The sequence below is a fragment of the Oncorhynchus mykiss genome, chromosome 19 (assembly GCF_057628025.1).
Source record: "Oncorhynchus mykiss isolate SJ-2025 chromosome 19, ASM5762802v1, whole genome shotgun sequence".
NCBI lineage: Eukaryota > Metazoa > Chordata > Actinopteri > Salmoniformes > Salmonidae > Oncorhynchus > Oncorhynchus mykiss.
Window position 1 is genome coordinate 21,383,867 of NC_143040.1, and position 19,834 is coordinate 21,403,700.

Sequence of the window (19,834 nt, forward strand, 5' to 3'; positions counted from 1 at the left end):
AATGTGGAGTGTCAGGAAAAAATAATATTTTTTTTCACTTCTTTCAGGGATGTTCTTACTTCTGTCAGCTCTGCCGCCACTGGAAGGTCACTGTGAGGGGGTTTTATGGAATGTGCTGAGAGTGTCTAGAGGGTGTTCTTCAGGAGCACGGTGCATGTGAGCTGTTGATTGGACTTTGGGGAAGTTGTTTAGGAGCCTGCAGAGAGAATAGAAAGAGAATGAAGGAGGAGACTTCAACACTATAAAGAACCTTTCCTATGAGAGTACACTACAGTACTGATGATAACAACAACAACAGAACAGACAATGTTTCCAGACTTCAAATAGCATCATAATAACTGGTTGCCATGACGAGACTTCCTTGACTCTTTCGGCCCATTCCCGTCTTGATACAGACACAGATCAGTTTTCCCGCAGATAAATGCCGATCTACTTCGTATACATGTGTTAGCTATGTTGTATGGATGTCTTACAACGTCCTTATGTAGGTTCCCTTCAAAGTAACCAGGTTGTTAGCAAGTTGTCAATAAGCGCGGTTCCTTCCTCAGCTTCTATCGAAGAACAACCACCATCAGTTTTCCAGGTCGTAGTCACTTTGCTGCTGACTTTGTTCCAAACATTCACTTATCTTTTTTTGTATCTTAATTATGCGTTTATCAGTTTGTCCGACTGATGAATCTGTTATCTGTTGCAAACGCTGTGTGACAAATCCATTGGGATGGTTGCAGGGCTGAGAGAAGTTTCACATTTGTTCAAAGGAGTTACTCAAAGATGATTTTGTAAAGCAGGGAGGTGTTTGGTAAAGAAAGTGGTTCAAGTCATCAAAATCTGCTACCCTCGAGTTGTCCTTCCTTATGTTGGAGATTTGTCTTTTGTGGTTTCTCCTGCATGACATGATACTTTTTGAATAGGCAATTGTATTGAGACAAAGTCACACTATAAAACAAAGCATTGCCTTGCGGGTATTGTCTGCCTGACTTGTCATGCCATGTCTTCTTAAATACATTATCATAGATAATGGAAACGGATGTTCTCGAAGGCATCTAGATGCCGAGTTGAGTAGAAAGAATGCACCTGTAGTTTATTTAGTCTCTGGGAAGGAACAGAGAGCCCAGTGTTGATAAAGAGCCATTCTCAAGATAAGAGCTAGAAAAGCCACTCAGACACACACACACCTGCCTCAGCGCTGATTAAGGACCCCATGTCATATAACCTTGGTGGTAAACAAGCGTAGTGAATGAAAGAGTAGCCACTGCTTCCGATAGGAGCGGGGGAGCGCCTAATGGAGTGACCTCTCCTCCCCCCTTCCTCCCACCATCCCCTCACTAGTCTTACCCGTATTACACAAACCCAGCCAGGTAATTATCCCTGGGCCTCCTTTGATTGGACGAAACCCTCGCTCGCGACAAATGTCAGTGTGGTGCGTTATACGTCGGCTGTGTCTTCTCCCTCTGCGGGAGAATCGCCCGCTGCCTCTTTATCTCACCAATTATATGCGGCATCTGTCATCTTCTCCCGTCGAAGAGCAGGGGAACACGTGCACACACACGTGCACACACACACAGCGGATCAATAAGGCCCAGGCGTGGGCTTTGTTCCCCGTCTCTAACGATCGGTGTGTATCAAAGATACAACCGGAGCCCTCACAAGCAACCTTTGGCATTTGGATGTCAATTATCTCAACGCTCGTCAATAGATCTTCTCGCTTCTTGTTGCAGGTGATCTTACAGGGTGGGAAATCCATACGTCTATGGATCCTATCCTCGTTCCTTGGCTCTTTCACCTTTTAAAGCAAGGGACCGTTGTTCTGGGGGAGTGTTTAGAAAGGAATCAGCGTTTTCTGCGCTGTTATGTGGCATTGTGTGTCATCCTGTCTTTAATACATTGGGCAGTAGGCATCAACCTCACCAAGGTTGGAACAGAGTGCTCTGGTGCCAGTCAATAGGGTTCCGTAAGGAGAACAGATATTCAGCGACTCTTTGTAGGACAGTTTGCTTTCAGAAGTTGAAGGTTCACATCCACTGTGGATTGTAAAAGGATAGATAGAATGTGATTGAAACACCAGAAGGAGGAGTGTGGACATTAAGTCCTCTCTCAGGAAGATTAGAAGACCTTGGAATATATGGAAGTTGGAATGATTTACCAAGCAAAAGCTATTACCTGGCAGAGCTTTTAGGTTGTCGTGAAGGACATGCCATGGCAAAAGGCAGTACGTCAATCTAAGTGAAATACCAAGCTCCTGCCAAAACATTTAGGATTTATTGGAACGGAGGGAAGGAAGATGAATTATTAGTCCAGTTGGCCAGAAGTTCATGAACTAACCACGGTCTCTCTCTGCACACGTTGTGAATATTATCTGGTTTATTTTGTGTTTAAGATTTAGGAGTCACTTTGACTTTTTCACCACCGTGACTTGATGTCATCTCGGTAATAGCCAAGCAGCAACTGCTTGGAAAAGGCTTCTCGCCGAACACTTCTCATACCTTTAAAAAGTCACGTCATTACATGCATTCTGTTGTACTTGTTTTCTCTTTTCATACACTTGGACCGTAGTAACACGTTTGCTTTACAGTTTCAGGATTACCATATCAGAGGTCAGAAAGAGAGATTCCAATCTCAATGGGGCTTTTGTGATTAGTGAAGGATGAATGAAAAGATATAGCTGGATTAGAAACCACATCTTGCCCTTCCTCTCCTTTATGTGTATTAACAACCAACCACTAGTACATCGGAGCCTCGCGCACCTAGTTACACAAACAACTCCACCCTCACGTGAACATGTTTACTCCTCGCCCTTGTTCTAGAATCTACGCCTGATGGAATCCCTCAAGATTCCATTCAACCAAAGCGAGTGAACCTCATTGTTTTCTTCTCTTTAGAAAAGCTAGAGCGTAATAAATTGGGATTGAGTCGGAACATTGATCTCTGTTGGTACAGAGCGAGGTAAGCCTTTATGAGCAGTTGAAGGCGGTTCATCGCAGTCGTCCCAGAGGAAAGCCTGGTCGGAGTAAATTGAAGCCAACAAGGGGAGAAGGGGAGGGGTCTTTTTATTCAACAGGCTGGGCCTAGGCTTACTGCGCACTTCAAATACGCACAGCTAATACTGTGAACAAAGCATAGAGCCAACGGCTTGCTTAGTGATTATTTGATTCTATCTTTGATGATGCTTCTCGTGCTCTAGTGTTTGTTCTTTAGAGATTCTTCACCATCAGTATGCTTATTACTAGGTGGGTCTGGGGGCATGCCACTGACTTACATAGGCAATTGTGAAAGACCAAATAAGTTCAACAGATGTGTGGGAAATGTGAGTTGGTCAAGGTTGGAGATGAAAATACTGACCGGAGCCTGTATTTGGGCCTATTTTAATTATTGTTCATTGAGATACGTAAAAATTGTTTTCATGCAATTTCCTGCAATTCGATGTAGTGTAAGTAACATGACTCGACATATTTTGGGTAGGCTATTTAATTATAATTTCATATATTTCATATAGGAAAAATAAAGTCTAGACTATTTTCACAAATGTTATTTCACTATCAAATATGTCATAAACATTTAATTTATTTGAACCATCAAGTATCAATTTAGTGAAACATCTTTTTCAGAACGTGATTAGCTCAATTGATATCGGCAGAGTCCCACCTGTGTCTATAAATTCCTGTCTGTCACGTGAACTAATTGAGATGGCGGTTGCCTGACCCAGAACAAAGTCAGGTCTTGCTCAGCTCCGTATGCTGTCTTTTGTCAAATTCTGATCTTTGATATAGCTGATGTTCCACTCTCGAAATGGCGCGCTACACTTCCAAAATGCCTGTGAATGTTAGAGAGAAGACCAAAGGATATCCACATGTGCATCGGAGTCGCACATCTTGTTTCTAGTCTAAAGCATTGCAGAGTAAAGCGTCATTATAGATTGCTTAATATAATTGGGATCCAATTTTCTAATTTTTAAGGGGTACGCTTTTTGACCTTTTTTCTAACAAGGGATACGGCCCACCCCCGCATACCCCCTCAATTCGAGCCGATACTGAAACAAAGGTCACACTCACACAATACCCTCTTTGATCCAGCCGTAGAGAGATTCATTTGAACTACACCATCTATAACGTTTTCAACTTTCCACTCATAATTAGCTTTAAAAACCACATGGGGTGTTTTGAACTTTCCACTCATAATTAGCTTTGAAACCCACATGACATGTTTTGAACTTTTCTGTTCCGCCTTTTTGATTAAAAGGCAAATTATGGAAATTCTGGCCATTTTCTTTTGCCCTGTGCGTTTTCACTTCTCTAGCTAGCTGTGTCCCTGACTGAGTCTATACCCCCTGAAGCTATTGGAGGTTTTAATGAATGACCTGTCATGGAACTGAAGAGAGAAGCCAGAACATCTAGATATGTAGTCTTTGACGTGTTCTGTCTTTAAGACAAACACTATAGCGGGGGCAAATGCACACACGCATGGAGGCGCCTACACACTCACACGGACGCACGCCCACACTGTACACACACCCATCTAGTGTTGCAAAGAGTGTGAGCTGCCAATGTAGCCAGTGGCCAAGCCATAATTATCCAACACTCTTTACACTGGCTGATAGTCTTTATTCACTTAGCTATTTGAACTTTACAGACGAAACAATCGAGTTAGTATAAAATAGTAATAATACAGAAATTGATGCAATTAAAGTGCAGGGAAAACTTGGGCTTATTGCCTCTTCATTAAAAAATAGGAGCGAAGAGAGGGATACGGCAATTGCTACTTCCTAAAAACACTTATATTTCTAATCATTTATTTAACTGGAGCCTGCCCAGACTACGTTTCAAGAACTAGTTTTCAAGGGGGTGATTTCAGACACATCCATAATTTGAGTATCTTTCTCTGTGTAGTTATTGCTGGTGATGGGGGTCAGTGGGAAAAAATTAGAAGTCTTGGGCTTTGAAGGCATCTAAACTCCTGATGGACCGACCGACAGATGAGGTCAGGTAGACGCTCTATAGGCTAAACGCCCTTATTCATCTTTTATTTTTTTCATCCATTTTTTTATGCCTTGATGGAGAGGGAGAGAGATGAGAGAATAGGAGGGAAGAAGAGAGAGAGAGTGGGTCACAAAGAGAATTCGCCCGAGGACAGTTTAGACGGAGAGAGAGAGAGAGAGAGAGAGAGAGCACCTTAAAAGACTATCCCCCTGCCTGTGAAACATCAAAGTAGCAGGGAGGAAGGAACCCAACCCACCGCCATGGCTGCTGCCCTTTATCACGAGCCGTCGGGCTCGCTGCAGCACCACTGGGATCGCAAAACTTTCCCCCCTTCCATAACTGTTTGTCACCTCCGCCGCCGTAGCAACCATGCCATGTGTCAGTCCGTTGATTTATGACCTTGATTAATAAACCACTCAAAGGACACCTGGCATGATAGATCTCTCTCTTTCCTGTTGGAAATTGTACAGGGAATTGGCCCGCCTCTTACCTCTTTAGACCCCTCCAACCTCCTCCAGAGCTCCCTAGCACTTTCTAGGTGGCGCATATCACTTACACTAACAAGCCTAGCAGCGGTGAAACATTGAAACATTCTCCCTCCCTCCTTTTTAATTTCCCCTCCTGTCGTCCTGTTCCTTTGCGAGAGAGAGAGAGAGAGAGAGAGAGAAAGAAAGAAAGAGAGAGAGCGCCGGGTCAGGCCGGGAGGCATCTCATTCATACAGCTACTGTCACTTTTATTGGGGCCATTAGTTTGAAGGGGAGACACCCTGGGAGTTTGTTGCGATGACGGGAGAGAGGGAGGGGAAAGATAGAGAGGAAAAGGGAAAAGAAAAGTGCTGAATCCAACTTTTTTAGGTGGTGAGTAGTGACTTTGGGGAGGTGTGCCCCACTCAAGGACAACAAATGACTGACTTATTGGCCAACCCGGACATTCTCTCTGTGTGCTGATAGGACAATGAGGTTCATTGTCTTTGCCAACACTCAGATGTATGGTTATGTTTGCGGTATGAATAATAGGCTCCGGAATGGAAAAGGACTTGTTACTGTACAGGGGTCAGACTTCTTTAGTAGACTAATGGGTTACACAGAGAACACTGGTCTTACAGGCCTACAGGGGGATGATGTAGAGACAGTATTATTGGCGTTCATCTCTAAAGGTGGTAGCTAGGCTAATATCTGTTTATGCTCTACCTCGATGTTAACATCTTAGATCAGGGTTGCCCAACCCTCTTCCTGGAGATCTACGGTCCTGTGGGTTTTCAGCCCAAACCTCTTCCTGGAGATCTACGGCCCTGTGGGTTTTCAGCCCAACCCTCTTCCTGGAGATCTACTGTCCTGTGGGTTTTAAGTCCAACCTTAATTTAACACACCTGAGTCTACAAATTAGCTGCTCAACAAGACCTTAACTAGCTGAATCAGATACGCTAAATTAGGGTTGGTCTGAAAACCTACAGGACAGTAGATCTCCAGGAAGAGGGTTGGAGTGAAAACCTACAGGACCATAGATCTCCAGGAAGAGGGTTGGACTGAAAACCTACAGGAAAGTAGATATCCAGGAAGAGGGTTGGAGTGAAAACCTACAGGACCGTAGATCTCCAGGAAAAGGGTTGGGCTGAAAACCTACAGGACAGTAGATCTCCAGGAAGAGGGTTGGGCTGAAAACCTACAGGACAGTAGATCTCCAGGAAGAGGATTGGTCTTAGATGCTAGAAAGAAAAGTCTGACACCGAATAGGTGCAGTGAAATGTGTTTTTCTACAGGGTCAGCCATAGTAGTACGGCACTCTTGGAGCAAATTAGGGTTAAGTGCCTTGCTCAAGGGCACATCGACACCTTGTCGGCTCGGATATTCGAACCAGCAACTTTTTGGTTACTGGCCCAACGCGCTAACCGCTAGGCTACCTTACTAAGCCAGCATCTGTCTATAGACTGAAATAAACCCTCTTCCTTCCCCCTTTCTCTCCCATTTCAACACTAGTGTAAATCCAGACAGGGTGCGGTATGGTGCGATGCGGAGCGTTTCAAAAGCAAAGCGGTGTAGCTAATCACGGACAAACAGCGGCCGAGGCTGCAGGCGTGTGATAGAGCCGCAGCATGCAGGTATTAACGGCTACCTTTAAAGGATTTGAATGATGCCGGTAACGGGGACACGGTTGGCATGCAAAAACCTCCCGCCGACAGGGAAATGAACAAATAATACAATGAAGGAAGATAAGGATGGTTCTCCTGTTCTACTATACTGCCACCATACTGATGGTCATCTTGGCATCTGTTAGGAAGGGGTCAAACACATTACCAGTTCTTTATATGAGAACAGAGACAGAGTGAGAGAGTGAGATAGAGAGACAGAGTGAGAGAGTGAGAGAGAGATAGAGAGACAGAGTTAGAGCGAGAGATAGACAGAGAGAGTGAGGAAACAAAGAGAGAGGAAGAGAGTGAGAGAGATAGAGAAGGGGCTGAGAGAGAGAGAGAGAAAGAGAGAGGTGGGGGGGAATGAATGAATGTCGATTTGGAATGCTTTTTTCCATCACATTCCCCTGCTTCGTCTCTCAGGTTCTAAATTTGATTTCTGGAAATAGATGTTGTCAGTAAGAATATGTTCATTGTATATAGAGGGATCATATTGAACTGTATTTCAGTTATTACAAACACAATGTGACAAAAGTTGACCGACAACAAGCTTTTACGGTATGACATGCTTATTTACTGCTTATGAATGTGTCTTGTATGGGTTATGAAATCCTTATATAGGTTAGCCTTGCCGCCATGTTATTTTCCTTGGTTTATCAGGTGGGCCTCTATACCACTGCTCCTTGTAATATATTTTAAAAAAACAGAGACCAATTCAACAATTCAATCAAGTGCTAACAGGGACGTTAACCGTTAATGTCCTTGAATGGGACCAGGAGAATGGTGATACAATAGCAAGATTAGATTAACACATCACTAGAGATGAAATTCTCTCTTTCCATCTCTTTATCTTACCATCGCTCTGCCTTTCTCTCTTACTTTTCTGTTTTTCCCTCTTACCCCTCTCTCCCTCTTTCCATCTCTTTCTCTCTCTTACTTTTCTGTTTTTCCGTCTTACCCCTCTCTCCCTCTTTCGTTCTTTCCATCTCTTTCTCTCTCTTACTTTTCTGTATCCCCTTTTCTCTCTGTCACTCCTCTCCCTCTCTCTCTCCCTCCCCCCTCTCCTTTCAATTCAAATACCCTGAATTACCTCCTGTTTCAAGGAAAAGAGCAACACTGATTGTTTCTCTCTTTCCCTCTCTCTCCCTCTGTATTTCATAATGTACCATCTGACACCTCCTTGGTCTCTGTAATCTACCTAGAGTGTCATCCCCTCCCGTCTCTAGTAATGATGACATAAGTGTCTCTCCGGCACGACTAGCTGATTGGTGACCCATCCTGCTCAGGCACATCCAGAATAATCAGCCCCATCAGTGGCCTGGAGATAGCTTGAGCTGATGAGCAGCTGGGAGCTAACATCACCACCCCTTCCTCTTCTCGCCTCTCTCTCCTTTCTCCTACCTCTCCTTTCTCCTCTCTCTCTGTGACACAACTGTGATCTTAACTCCTACTGTATAAGGCATGGTCATATGGCTACATGGTATGCGTTATAGGGATACATTTGTGGAATGCCATTATCCTCTTATAGCGGTCTAAGGCACTGCATCTCAGTGCCAGAGGCATCATTACTGCCCCTGGTTCAATTATTTTTGTATTTTTTTTAACTAGGCAAGTCAGTTAAGAACAAATTCTTATTTTCAATGACAGTGGGTTAACTGTTTGGTTCAGGAGCAGAACGGCAGATTTTTTTACCTTGTCAGCTGGAGGGTTCGATCTTGCAACCATTCGGTTACTAGTCCAACACTCTAACCTCTAGACTACCTGCCGCCCCGAATCCAGGCTATATCACATCCGGCTGTGATTGGGAGTCCCTTTGGGTGGGGCACAATTGGCCCAGCGTCGTCTGGGCTTGGCCGGGGGTAGGCCGTCATTGTAAATGAGAATTTGTTCTTAACTGACTTGCCTAGTTAAATAAATGTTAAATAAAAAAATAGAAATAAAATATATATGATTATAAATCTCTCTCCTCCTCTCTCTCTCTGTGTGTGACAAGAGGTGATCATAACCCATGTACTAAATAATGTATAGGGATGGATATCCTTTTATAACACTCTCCCATCTCTCTTTCTCTCTCTTTGAATAGATGATCTTTGAGGAATGTACTGTATAGGATGGATTTCATTCTAACCTTTTCTCTCTCTTCCTCTCCTTCCCAGAGCACCTGAAGGGCCGTCTGGAGGAGTACATGGCCCGGTTCCCCAAGGTGCGCATCGTTCGGACCAAGAAGAGGGAGGGTCTGATCCGTACCCGTCTGCTGGGGGCCTCGGTGGCCAAGGGAGAAGTCCTCACCTTCTTGGACTCTCACTGTGAGGCCAACGTCAACTGGCTGCCCCCCCTGCTTGGTGAGTGTGTGTGTGTGTGTGCGTGTGCGTGTGGACCAGCCACACAAAGTGCAGTCCCCCCTGTTCGGTGAGTCGACTGGAACGGAGTCTCAGAGCGTAGCTGCAGGTAAAGATAACTAAAAAAAAAGCTTAGATCGGGAGAGATTTGGGCCAGGAGAGGAGTGAGCAGGAAAGGAAAGTGGGGGGAGAAGAGGTCGGGAAAAGTGGGACGGAGAAGGTGCATCTTTTAGTCGTCTTTTTTTCTCTGTAAGAAGAGAGTGGCGCCGGGGAGAAGTTTGGGTCAGGAGAGCGAAAGAAAGGGTGACAAATCGAGCTAGAGAACGTGTGAGAGAATAGGAAGGTTAAAATCTCCATAAGAAAACTGGCTTATCTCACACTTCTATATATGTCAGTTTCACAAAGGAAATCTCTCTCTGTTTCTGTAGTTTGTTTGATAACAGAGTGGCGCAGCCTGAATCCATGTTCAATGCACGTTCCCGACGCGCCGCTCCAGGGGTGCAACCCTAAGCAGAGGAAAACTGCCTCCTGGGCTGTCGCATCACGTGTAGCCTGTGAACAGGTGTGCTGTTCTTCACATACCAGCATAGTATGTTACTGCAACATTAGGGAGACTAGGGTAACTCCCTGATAATAGCCTTCTCCCAGCACATCTCCCAGCACAAAATAAATGGATGTGAAGTGATTACAGCCATTACTGTACTCAATCACACAGGGACTGGGATTCCCATGAAAGGTATGATAGATATGTACGCCCAGGTCCCTATGATAATAATAATAATAGTAGATAATAGCCACACCACCACCACCATTCCACGACATGGCCCCATTGTCTTCTGGCTTACGGAGAAACAGGACTCGCAGTATGGGGTTCTTTAATTGGTTGGAATGGATGAGGAATGCGTCCCAAATGGCACCCTATTCCCTTTATGGTGCACTACTTTCCTATGGGCCCTCGTCAAAAGTAGTGCACTATAAAGGGAATAGGGTGCCATTTGCGAGGCTGATGTAATGTGGGGCGTGAAGCGGAGGAGGGAGGCCATGCTGTGCTGTGGGGCTCGCATGCATGAATAGAGTGGAGGAGATACCGCAGTGAACCCCAGGCCATCCACAGGCACGGTGACACATGCAATCATCCTGCCGGGCTCTGATATCAGATCAGTGGAATACAGGGATTTGCTGTTTGTCTTTCTTTCTTTCTCTCCTATTTCAACCTCTACCTCTCTCTCTCTCTTTCTCTCTCTCTCTCTGTAGATCTAAGACTCCAACACCACACCATTCTAATTAACAGGCCAGGTTTTATCACTGCTCTCTGAATCTAATGCTTCCTCTCTCCTTGGATCTCCTACAAACCCTGGATCTTACCCTGATCAAAGGACATAATGTATAACCCACATAACGAACGGAACAACTTTTGAATTAACCGCTCTTTCGCTATTTGTAACAAACCTATAGGATAAGGAAGTGTGGGCATGGCAACTGGGTGGATTACATTACAGTTTTATTTTTCACCTGACTGCTACATTTGAGATGCAGCCCCTTCTCGTTTAATGAGCTCTTGAGAGTTCCCTTCCCATTTGCCTCTTGTTATTTGCCTTTTTGTTCATTTCTATTTCATTACAATTGGGAGCTCTCTCTCTCGTTCTCTCTTTCCTTTGTTTGAAATGTATCCATGCAGGCCCAGTAAGATGGTGTCATGGGTATTCACGTTTTGACTACTTAACAGCAGCGCTGGAAATGTGAGGGAATAAAACAAAGGATGGTGTCACAGTAAGCACACTAGATGAATATTACAGAGACCTGCACATAAACACCAACTGATTCAAGTCAATAGTTTCTGTATGTTTATATTGGCAGGGCCAGGGGGTAGTTACTGTTTGTACAGCCTTCCATATGCCAATTAAATGACATCTTAACCGTGTGAGAAACCAGCCACCATTTCAACGTGTGTTACTCTTCGCCATGCTGCATGACAATGATTTTATAGCAGTTGGCCATAAGCAGATCTGGGACCAGGCTACCAGTACTGAGCCCCATGGCATGGCAATAGCCATAGGACCACAAACAGATCTGGGACCAGGCTACAGTATTGATAGTAAGGTGTGTCATTGTACAATACTGTACAGTCACTCCCCATTAGTCTCAGTGCTGTGGTGTTGGGCCTCTGCTCCCCTTCTCTCCATGGTCCAGCACACACGGCCCACAGAAGAGAGAGGTGGGCGGGGTGTGACAGATCTGGGGCGGCTTATCATTGCTCAGCTCAGTCACACACACACGGCAAACAGACACGTCGAGGTTGGCTCTCAGGCCTCCACGGAGCCAACCTACTTTGAAGCGCTGTAATTGTTTCTAATCGTCCAGTGACTCGCTGTCGGAGGAGCAGAGCTGCCCAGAGACCTCCACATTAGGGGAGAGGAGGGAGGAAGCGGTAGAAGGGGACAGAGGGAGGGACGGAGGGAGGGACGGAGGGAGAGACGGAGGGAGAGAGGTCCAAGGGGACAGAGGGAGGGACAGAGGGAGAGAGGTCCAAGGGAACAAAAGCAATTGCCCTGGTTCCACTCCCTATGTGTAAAGAAAGAAAGAAAGAAAGAAAGAAAGAAAGAAAGAAAGAAAGAAAGAAAGAAAGAAAGAAAGAAAGAAAGAAAGAAAGAAAGAAAGAAAGAAAGAAAGAAAGAAAGAAAGAAAGAAAGAAAGAAAGAAAGAAAGAAAGAAAGAAAGAAAGAAAGAAAGAAAGAAAGAAAGAAAGAAAGAAAGAAAGAAAGAAAGAAAGAAAGAAAAAGAAAGAAAGAAAGAAAAAAAAAATCAGGAAAGAAAGAAAGAAAAATAAGGAAAGAGAGAACTACAAACAGCAGGGTATGGTGATTGATACATGCTCACACTCTTTCTCTCTGTTGTTCTGTCCCGCATAAAGACCAGATTGCCCAGAACCCCAAGACCATCGTGTGCCCTATGATTGACGTGATCGACCATAACCACTTTGGATATGAAGCCCAGGCTGGGGACGCCATGAGGGGAGCCTTCGACTGGGAGATGTACTACAAACGCATCCCCATCCCTCCAGAGCTCCAGGGCCCCGACACAAGTGATCCCTATGAGTGAGTACACAGATACGCATGTGCACGCAGTCATACACGCACACACAGACACACACACACACACACCTACCAACCACCTTATATGTGTCATAGACAGGCAGCCCAATTCTGATATTTGTTTAACTAATTGGGCTTTTGACCACTCTTGACACCCTAAAATATCTTTGTGATCTAGGTCTGTGATCTGTGTCTAAGGCCATTTTATCCCTCATGGAGATAAGAGTTCCTCCTATCCTATCCTAGGTAATCAACTCTGAAAAAGATGTGATGTGAAAGAGCTGATGTGATTGGTCAAAAGATCAGAATTGGGCTGCCTGTGTAAACGCAGCCTAATTTATGACACACGACACCAGCCTGCTTCAAGCCGCACGGCTGAATCATTTCCCCCAGTCAGTTACTAGAACAGTGGCGCAGCCAGGCAGCAAGGAGGGCAGGTGAGAAAGCTAGAAAGCTAATTTCCTCTGCTAGCCCTCTTCATATATCCCTCTAAATTAATCCTGGGCTTAATGCCTTGGCTGCGTCGCCAGTTGGGGGTGAAATGTGTGAGACGGTGATAGAGGATAGGGGATTGGGAGCAGCACAGCAGTCACTGGGCTGTAACATCCTCTACTCTTCACTGTGACTGACTCCTCTGTCTCACTCTCTCGTTCCCCTGCTAGGGACTTTTTGCTTGCTGCTATTACTGTGTATGCAATGAATGCTTAAAGGAACCCGCTAACCTCTCTTTAGACCACCAGACATGACTCACGATGTCTGGCAAGCTGTCCAGTTAGTCACTCTTTACACCCTCAAATATCTTTGTGATCCGAGGTCTGTGATCTGTGTCTAAGGCCATTTTATCCCTCGGGGAGATAAGAGTTCCTCCTATCCTATCCTAGGTAAGCACTTGCTGTTAAAGATACACATCTGAACCAACACCTTTTTTTGATCTCTTTAACGCGCCAGGCTCCGACTGGCGATCGCTCACAGATCTACAGAGGTACGTAGGTAGAGGGCCCCTAGAATAGATGGGGGGTGCTTATCCACATTCTGTGCGACCTACTCAGAAATGTCTGTAATGTCCAGCTGTCAGGGTGCTGTTTTCCCTTGACTAGCGGCTCCCTCCCTTCTCGTATCTAGACCTTTCCCAGGACAACCAAATATCCTTCCCCCACCTCCACCGCAACTTGCCCAAAACACTGACAGCTCAATGCCGTGCACCCCTGGATCTGAACCTTTACCTAATTTAAATTCTATAACACCAGCTCTCATTTCTGGTTCCCTTTATCCAAATCTCCCACCTCTCTGCCTATAGCCTGAGGCTAAGCTCTCCACACTCAATGGTCCTCTTCTTATCCTAAACCCAGACAGACAGAAAGGCAGACCGACAGCCCTCCTACCTTCCAACGAACCCACCCCCTGTTCCCAGACTATCCCCCCAGGCTGCTGCTGCCTCCTACTCCTCCAGACTCTAAGGACTTGGCCCAGGGCAGCTCACAGTAGGCTGCCCAGACTTGTATGCTCCCCTATAGGCCCAGAGGCCCAGCATGGACCCCCTACCAGGCATGAATCCATGGATCCTCTCTGGAGCCAGCCAGCACAACTCACACAGCCAGACTCCCAGCCAGGCCTCCTTGGCTCCATTCTGTTGCACTGATAAACCAGACCTTTAACCCTCCCACATTGCTTTCTCATCTCAACTCCATCATCCTAAACTTTCAATGTGTGTGTGTGTGTGTTTCTTATTACCACAGGTGTCCCAGTCAAAGCAGTGCTAAATTGAGATTCATTAAGGGAATGAATGCAGAAGGATGATGCTCATGAAATGTAACACTTTCCCAAACTGCCTCCATCTGTCATGTTTGGCTATGGGAGAGAGATTCTGTTCAACCAAGATAATACCCACAATGCTGTTTGGTAATGTGAACATGGGGCGGGTACACTGAAATGATTACAGTTTAAATGACATTACTACTGCACCAATATATTTAGACTCGAGTGGCTTATTTGAGAAAAATCACTGTGCGGGGTTGACTCATATGAAAAGTTCTGGTGGAATGACTTAATCGTAATCGCACTATGAAAGTCGAGCACGTACTGTATTGAAGGCATGTTCATTTGTATCAGCAGACACAATACTACAACCATTCCATTTTCACTTATTGCTTGGTCGAACAGAGCAGGACACATACTTTGAGTACATTACTTTTAGTGAGCCACGTACGTGTTCTGAAAGGAACTCTTCTATGTTCATGTTCCAAACAAAGATATCAAAGAGTGATTTTTTATCTCACCTACGGTGTCATCACGTAGGGGGCAACGTTTGTGAAAGACTTGCTCCTTTTAAATCCCCTATTTATTTTTTATTTTTTTTACCTGTGGGTGCTGTGTTTTTGTTTCGGGTTTGAGAAAAGAGAAGTTAAAAACACGAAGAGGAGACAAGGAAGAAAGTAAAATCAATATCGAGACCAGTATTTTTTCATGGGCGTTGTGATACCGAGCTGAATATCTGGACATATTCCTCATCACAACCTTGTCTCTCTGGGAGGTTAAGAAGAATATCCAACAGGGAGGAACAATGTAATATAAATAACTAGCTTAGGCCAAGGTTTCTACTTAATTACAATGATTCTACAGAACACACATATCTCATTAGAATAACAGTTCCTTATGTACAGGAGAATGTTGAGGATGAGAAGGCTCTCTTCCTTTGTTATAACCAACGACATGCACTTTATTGTGAGTATGTTGTGGAGGGAGAATGGGACACTCCGTAGCATCTGATCTGAGGTCAGGGTAAGAGGCATAAAGAAGGACCCTGATGCTGACAACGTAACAGGCAGTGTGTCCATGTTAAACTTTGCCACGTGCCATGGCACTGATGGCAGACCCCCGTGTTAACTAGCAACCAAGGCTTCTGAAGATGTCCAAGACTTAATACATTAGTCAGTCCGTCTGTTTGTGAACAACCCTTTCTCTGTGTGAAACTAGAAGGACCACCAACTTCCACGTCAAGTCAGGACATTTTGTGGATTTGTACATAAAAAAAAAAAGAAAACATAAAACAACTTGCTCCGGCTCCGCTGATTTCCTACTTTACTGATTTCCTACTTTGTTTGAAAAAAAAAAAAAGAGTGGGAGAGTTAGACAAAATGGGGCAGCTATGATTTTTCACAATCGCCTCTCCATTCCAGAAGAGAGAGAGAAAGAGAGAGAGAGAGGAAGAGACAAACATGTGATGGACTGGTAATGAGGCTCTACTGCTAGGTGCAGAGGAGATACAGGATTCCACAGGCTTTCAATAAATCCTTCCTGCCTTTCTACTGGTGGCACCACATAGGGCTGCAGGCCTGCCTGCCCCTGTCTGTCCTCCTGCCTCCATCCCTGCCTTCCTGCCTGCCTCCATTCCTGCCTTACTGCCTGCCTGCCTTCCTTCCTTCCCTCCATCCATTTCTGCCTTCCTTCCTGTCTGCCTCTCCCCTGCCTGCCTGCCAGCCTGCCTGGCACATTCAGCACTAACACATTGGTATGTGTGAAGTGTGCTCCTCTAAGATGCCTTAATATAGATCTTAGCGCCTGTTATCAGATGAAAGCAGTTCCTCTATCTGGAACAAAGCTCATTGTGAAAAGACTGATCCATTGAGAAGGCACATTTTGCTTCTTTTTTTTTTTCATACTCTGTGCGTGTGCGTGTGTGTGTGTGTGTGTGTGTGCGTGAGTGTCGATCGGTCCTAGCACATCAGAACTAAATTAAACCTGATAATTTAACTTTGTCACAACGCTGTTCGATGGGCATTAATCTTGTTAAATAAACACTACACCCCCCCCAACCCCCACACACCCCGACACATACACACACATGCACTTCCCTTCTCCACATTCAGATCATGACATGACCTGCACTCTGACCTATCTCTCTGTCTATATCTGATGTCATATCGCCACCTACTGGCCTAACAGCAACATCATAATATCCTTTACATACGTACTGTATCACCATAGTCGACTCAATTTAACCTTCGCTAAGCCCCGCCCCAGAATTCTGGGCAACCAATCACAGTGCTCCAATGGATAGCAGTATGGTTACACTCGGACAAGCTCATGTTTGAAATGAATGAAAGAAAGCCAGTGGGAAAACAAGTTTTATTAAAATATATATTTTTAACGGCTTAATAATGAAGCCGTGCATCAGGAGTACTTGCTACTGTGATTTTTGAAATGCAGAGCGGGTATTTTTTTAATCCAAAATTATACTTTTGTCACATTGTTTGAAAGCTCAGGGGGTTAGCTAGCTCTCAGTATAATTGACCACCAAACATTGCTAACGCTACCTAGCTAACCACTTAATATAACTTGTTTTCTCGAAATGTATGTTAGCTAGCTAAGTTAGCCATATTAACTCCCATCTGAGGTCGACATCAGGATACGATTCCAGAGCACTAGTTTGCTCCAAATTGATTGTAGATTTGGCTACATGCTCACATTGAATTCAGAGCCAATCAGTGGCTAGCTACACTACAAACATAATTTTACCAGGTTCACGAGAAGCAGTTGACAGTCCACCACATCATACCCTAGAGTTTCCTGATTACCAAAGGGTAGTCTGTGTTTAGTTTCCTTGTGTATTAAAGTTTGTTATCATTGTGGGGGGATTTCGCCAGTGGTTATTGGGGGAATTGGGTTTCCCAGGAAAATGTCCAAGATTGTAACAGTAACCAAGGGAGGTGGACAGAGGTGAAAGTAAGACGGTCCGATACGGCATCCTGGTTAAATAATTAGTGGGGGTAAGCCGTGCCGGTAAAACGTACGCCTATAGGCTATTACACAGTGTTTTAACATTACTGCATCTCAGCTGCATGATAAATTAGCGAATTGACTGGAAACCGGGTGCTATGCAATCTAAATTGCGTTGTGGTTTGAGGAGAACACTTACATGTTGTCAAGGCGGTGATGGGTGGCCAAGACGCTCGGCGCCAAGGCGGAGATGAGTGGCGTGGACATGCATCAGTTCAGGCAACAAGTGTGAGCCTAATGACAATTGCAGAATGTCATCACAATACACGTAGGTGTTTTGTAACAGATGCCTCTTTGCATTCATGAAATTGCGGGTGCACAGTGCACTGTTGGGGTTTGGATGCTGAAATGAGTTTCTGAGTGGACGAATGTGCGTGGGTAGCCAACAGGAGCGCCTTAGTTAAGTGATTGTTTGACAATCAGATGAAAACATCATGACTGGTTGTGTTTATGCCACATTAAAAAGCATATGCGGCGTGTCCATAAGGCAAGGGGAAGCTTTCCCTAAAGTAAATTGAATTAAATTGCCAAAATGATTAGCTAACTCCTGTCTATACATAAATAAAAAAAATCATTCAATATAGGCCACTAAAACAGAAAGCATGATTTGGCCACAGAGGATAATTAGCTTTAAAAAAAATAGCTGCGGATTGTTTTAAAATGCATAGCCTGCAGTCGGAAGGGCTTGCAATTTGAGCAGCACTTGCTGCGAATACGAAATAGATGATTGTTGAGTTGCTACCATCAGTGAAAAGCAGAGAGACCCAGCCAAGCATATCGCAATATTTAAAAAGACAATCGCAGAAAAACTGTTTGGAAAGTAAATGGCTATTGCTGTAAAGATATGGCAATGAAAAGACTCCAGTCTATCTGTTAGATATCAACATTCTTAACTTAATTAAGCGAACAGTCGCATATCTTATTGGCACCAGCAGATAACATCGACCATATCCCCGTTGAGACTGCATATTCACTGTCTGCCATTGGGTCAAGGCCACTTTTGTTTGTTTTTGGACAATCACTTCCTCCTCCAGGTTAGATGGACATCATATTGTATTTGTGTCTCTCCTTTTTGTAGGCCTATCATATGGATCAGACAACATTGTTTTTATTGATCTGTTTGTCAGTGTCAGCAGAGTAGGTTACCCTGTCATTTTTTTGCATAATAAAATGGGTGAGCGCACATACAGGTAAGACATTAAATCTACTTTCACCCCTGGGGGTGGGGCTTAGCGAAGCGTCAATTAGTACAATACAATAAACTCTCATTCATATATTACAGACACTGCTGCCATCCCTACATTCTATTATATCATTGTAGCTGACTCCATATACTAGGGTCCCATTGTTCTGTAAAATATGCAGTCTGTGGAGGCGGAGGGCATTGAATAATGGATATGTACAGTACATTCATTTTAATCATAATATAATCACCATACAGAGACAGAGTGACTGTGTGCCCTTGCCGTCTCCTACTACGGTGCCTTGAACACACACACATACACACACACAGACAGAAACACACACACAGACACACGCACAATCTGCACATGGCGGCCTCAAGGCGAGGGGATTATATAAAGATAAATAAATACATGACGGGAGGGGGGTACCTATGCAGAGAGAGCAGGGAGCTGTATCACTGGATAGCACACACACATTGGGCCTATATTCTCAGCTGACTCCCCCTTGCCCGCTGGCAGTCTCTGACCTTGGCTGCATGGACGTGCATTGCAAATGACTCCCCCCTACACACTCGCACACACACAACTCCCCCTCTATACACATCGCTAATCCTCCCTTCCATTTCCATGAATTGAACTGCTTAAAGGGATGCAGGAGGACACATACAAATATTCACAAGTTCATCTGACTCTAGGGAAGTAGAGATAAAGGGCTTCATCGCCAAAATCCTGAAGTATCCCTTTAATAAAGCCATCCATAATTGGCCATAAGATGGTTAAGGCATCCATCATTCCATTTTCCCCAGTGGAGAGCTTGGACTGTGCTGGTGAGTGGAGAGCTTGGACTGTGCTGGTGAGTGGAGAGCTTGGACTGTGCTGGTGAGTGGAGAGCTTGGACTGTGCTGGCCAGTGGAGAGCGTGGACTGTGCTGGTGAGTGGAGAGCTTGGATTGTGCTGGCCAGTGGAGAGCGTGGACTGTGCTGGTGAGTGGAGAGCGTGGACTGTGCTGGTGAGTGGAGAGCGTGGATTGTGCTGGTGAGTGGAGAGCTTGGACTATGCTGGCCAGTGGAGAGCGTGGATTGTGCTGGTGAGTGGAGAGCGTGGACCGTTTTGGTGAGTGGAGAGCTTGGACTATGCTGACCAGTGGAGAACGTGGATTGTGCTGGTGAGTGGAGAGCTTGGACTGTGCTGGCCAGTGGAGAGCGTGGATTGTGCTGGTGAGTGGAGAGCGTGGACTGTGCTGGCCAGTGGAGAGCGTGGATTGTGCTGGTGAGTGGAGAGCGTGGACTGTGCTGGTGAGTGGAGAGCGTAGACTGTGCTGGTGAGTGGAGAGTGTGGACT

At 45.0% G+C, this 19,834-nt stretch overlaps 1 protein-coding gene across 2 annotated transcripts in view; it reads left to right on the top strand.

Annotated features, from left to right (window-relative positions):
- The window catches only part of LOC110497384 (polypeptide N-acetylgalactosaminyltransferase-like 6), a 240,779-nt gene that overhangs the window by 181,309 nt on the left and 39,636 nt on the right, over positions 1-19,834 (top strand). For both annotated transcript variants that reach the window (XM_021573464.3, XM_021573463.3), the window contains exons 6-7: positions 9,259-9,444; positions 12,353-12,536. In XM_021573464.3, coding sequence (XP_021429139.1) covers positions 9,259-9,444; positions 12,353-12,536 — 370 coding nt within the window. The remainder of the gene's footprint in view (positions 1-9,258; positions 9,445-12,352; positions 12,537-19,834) is intronic.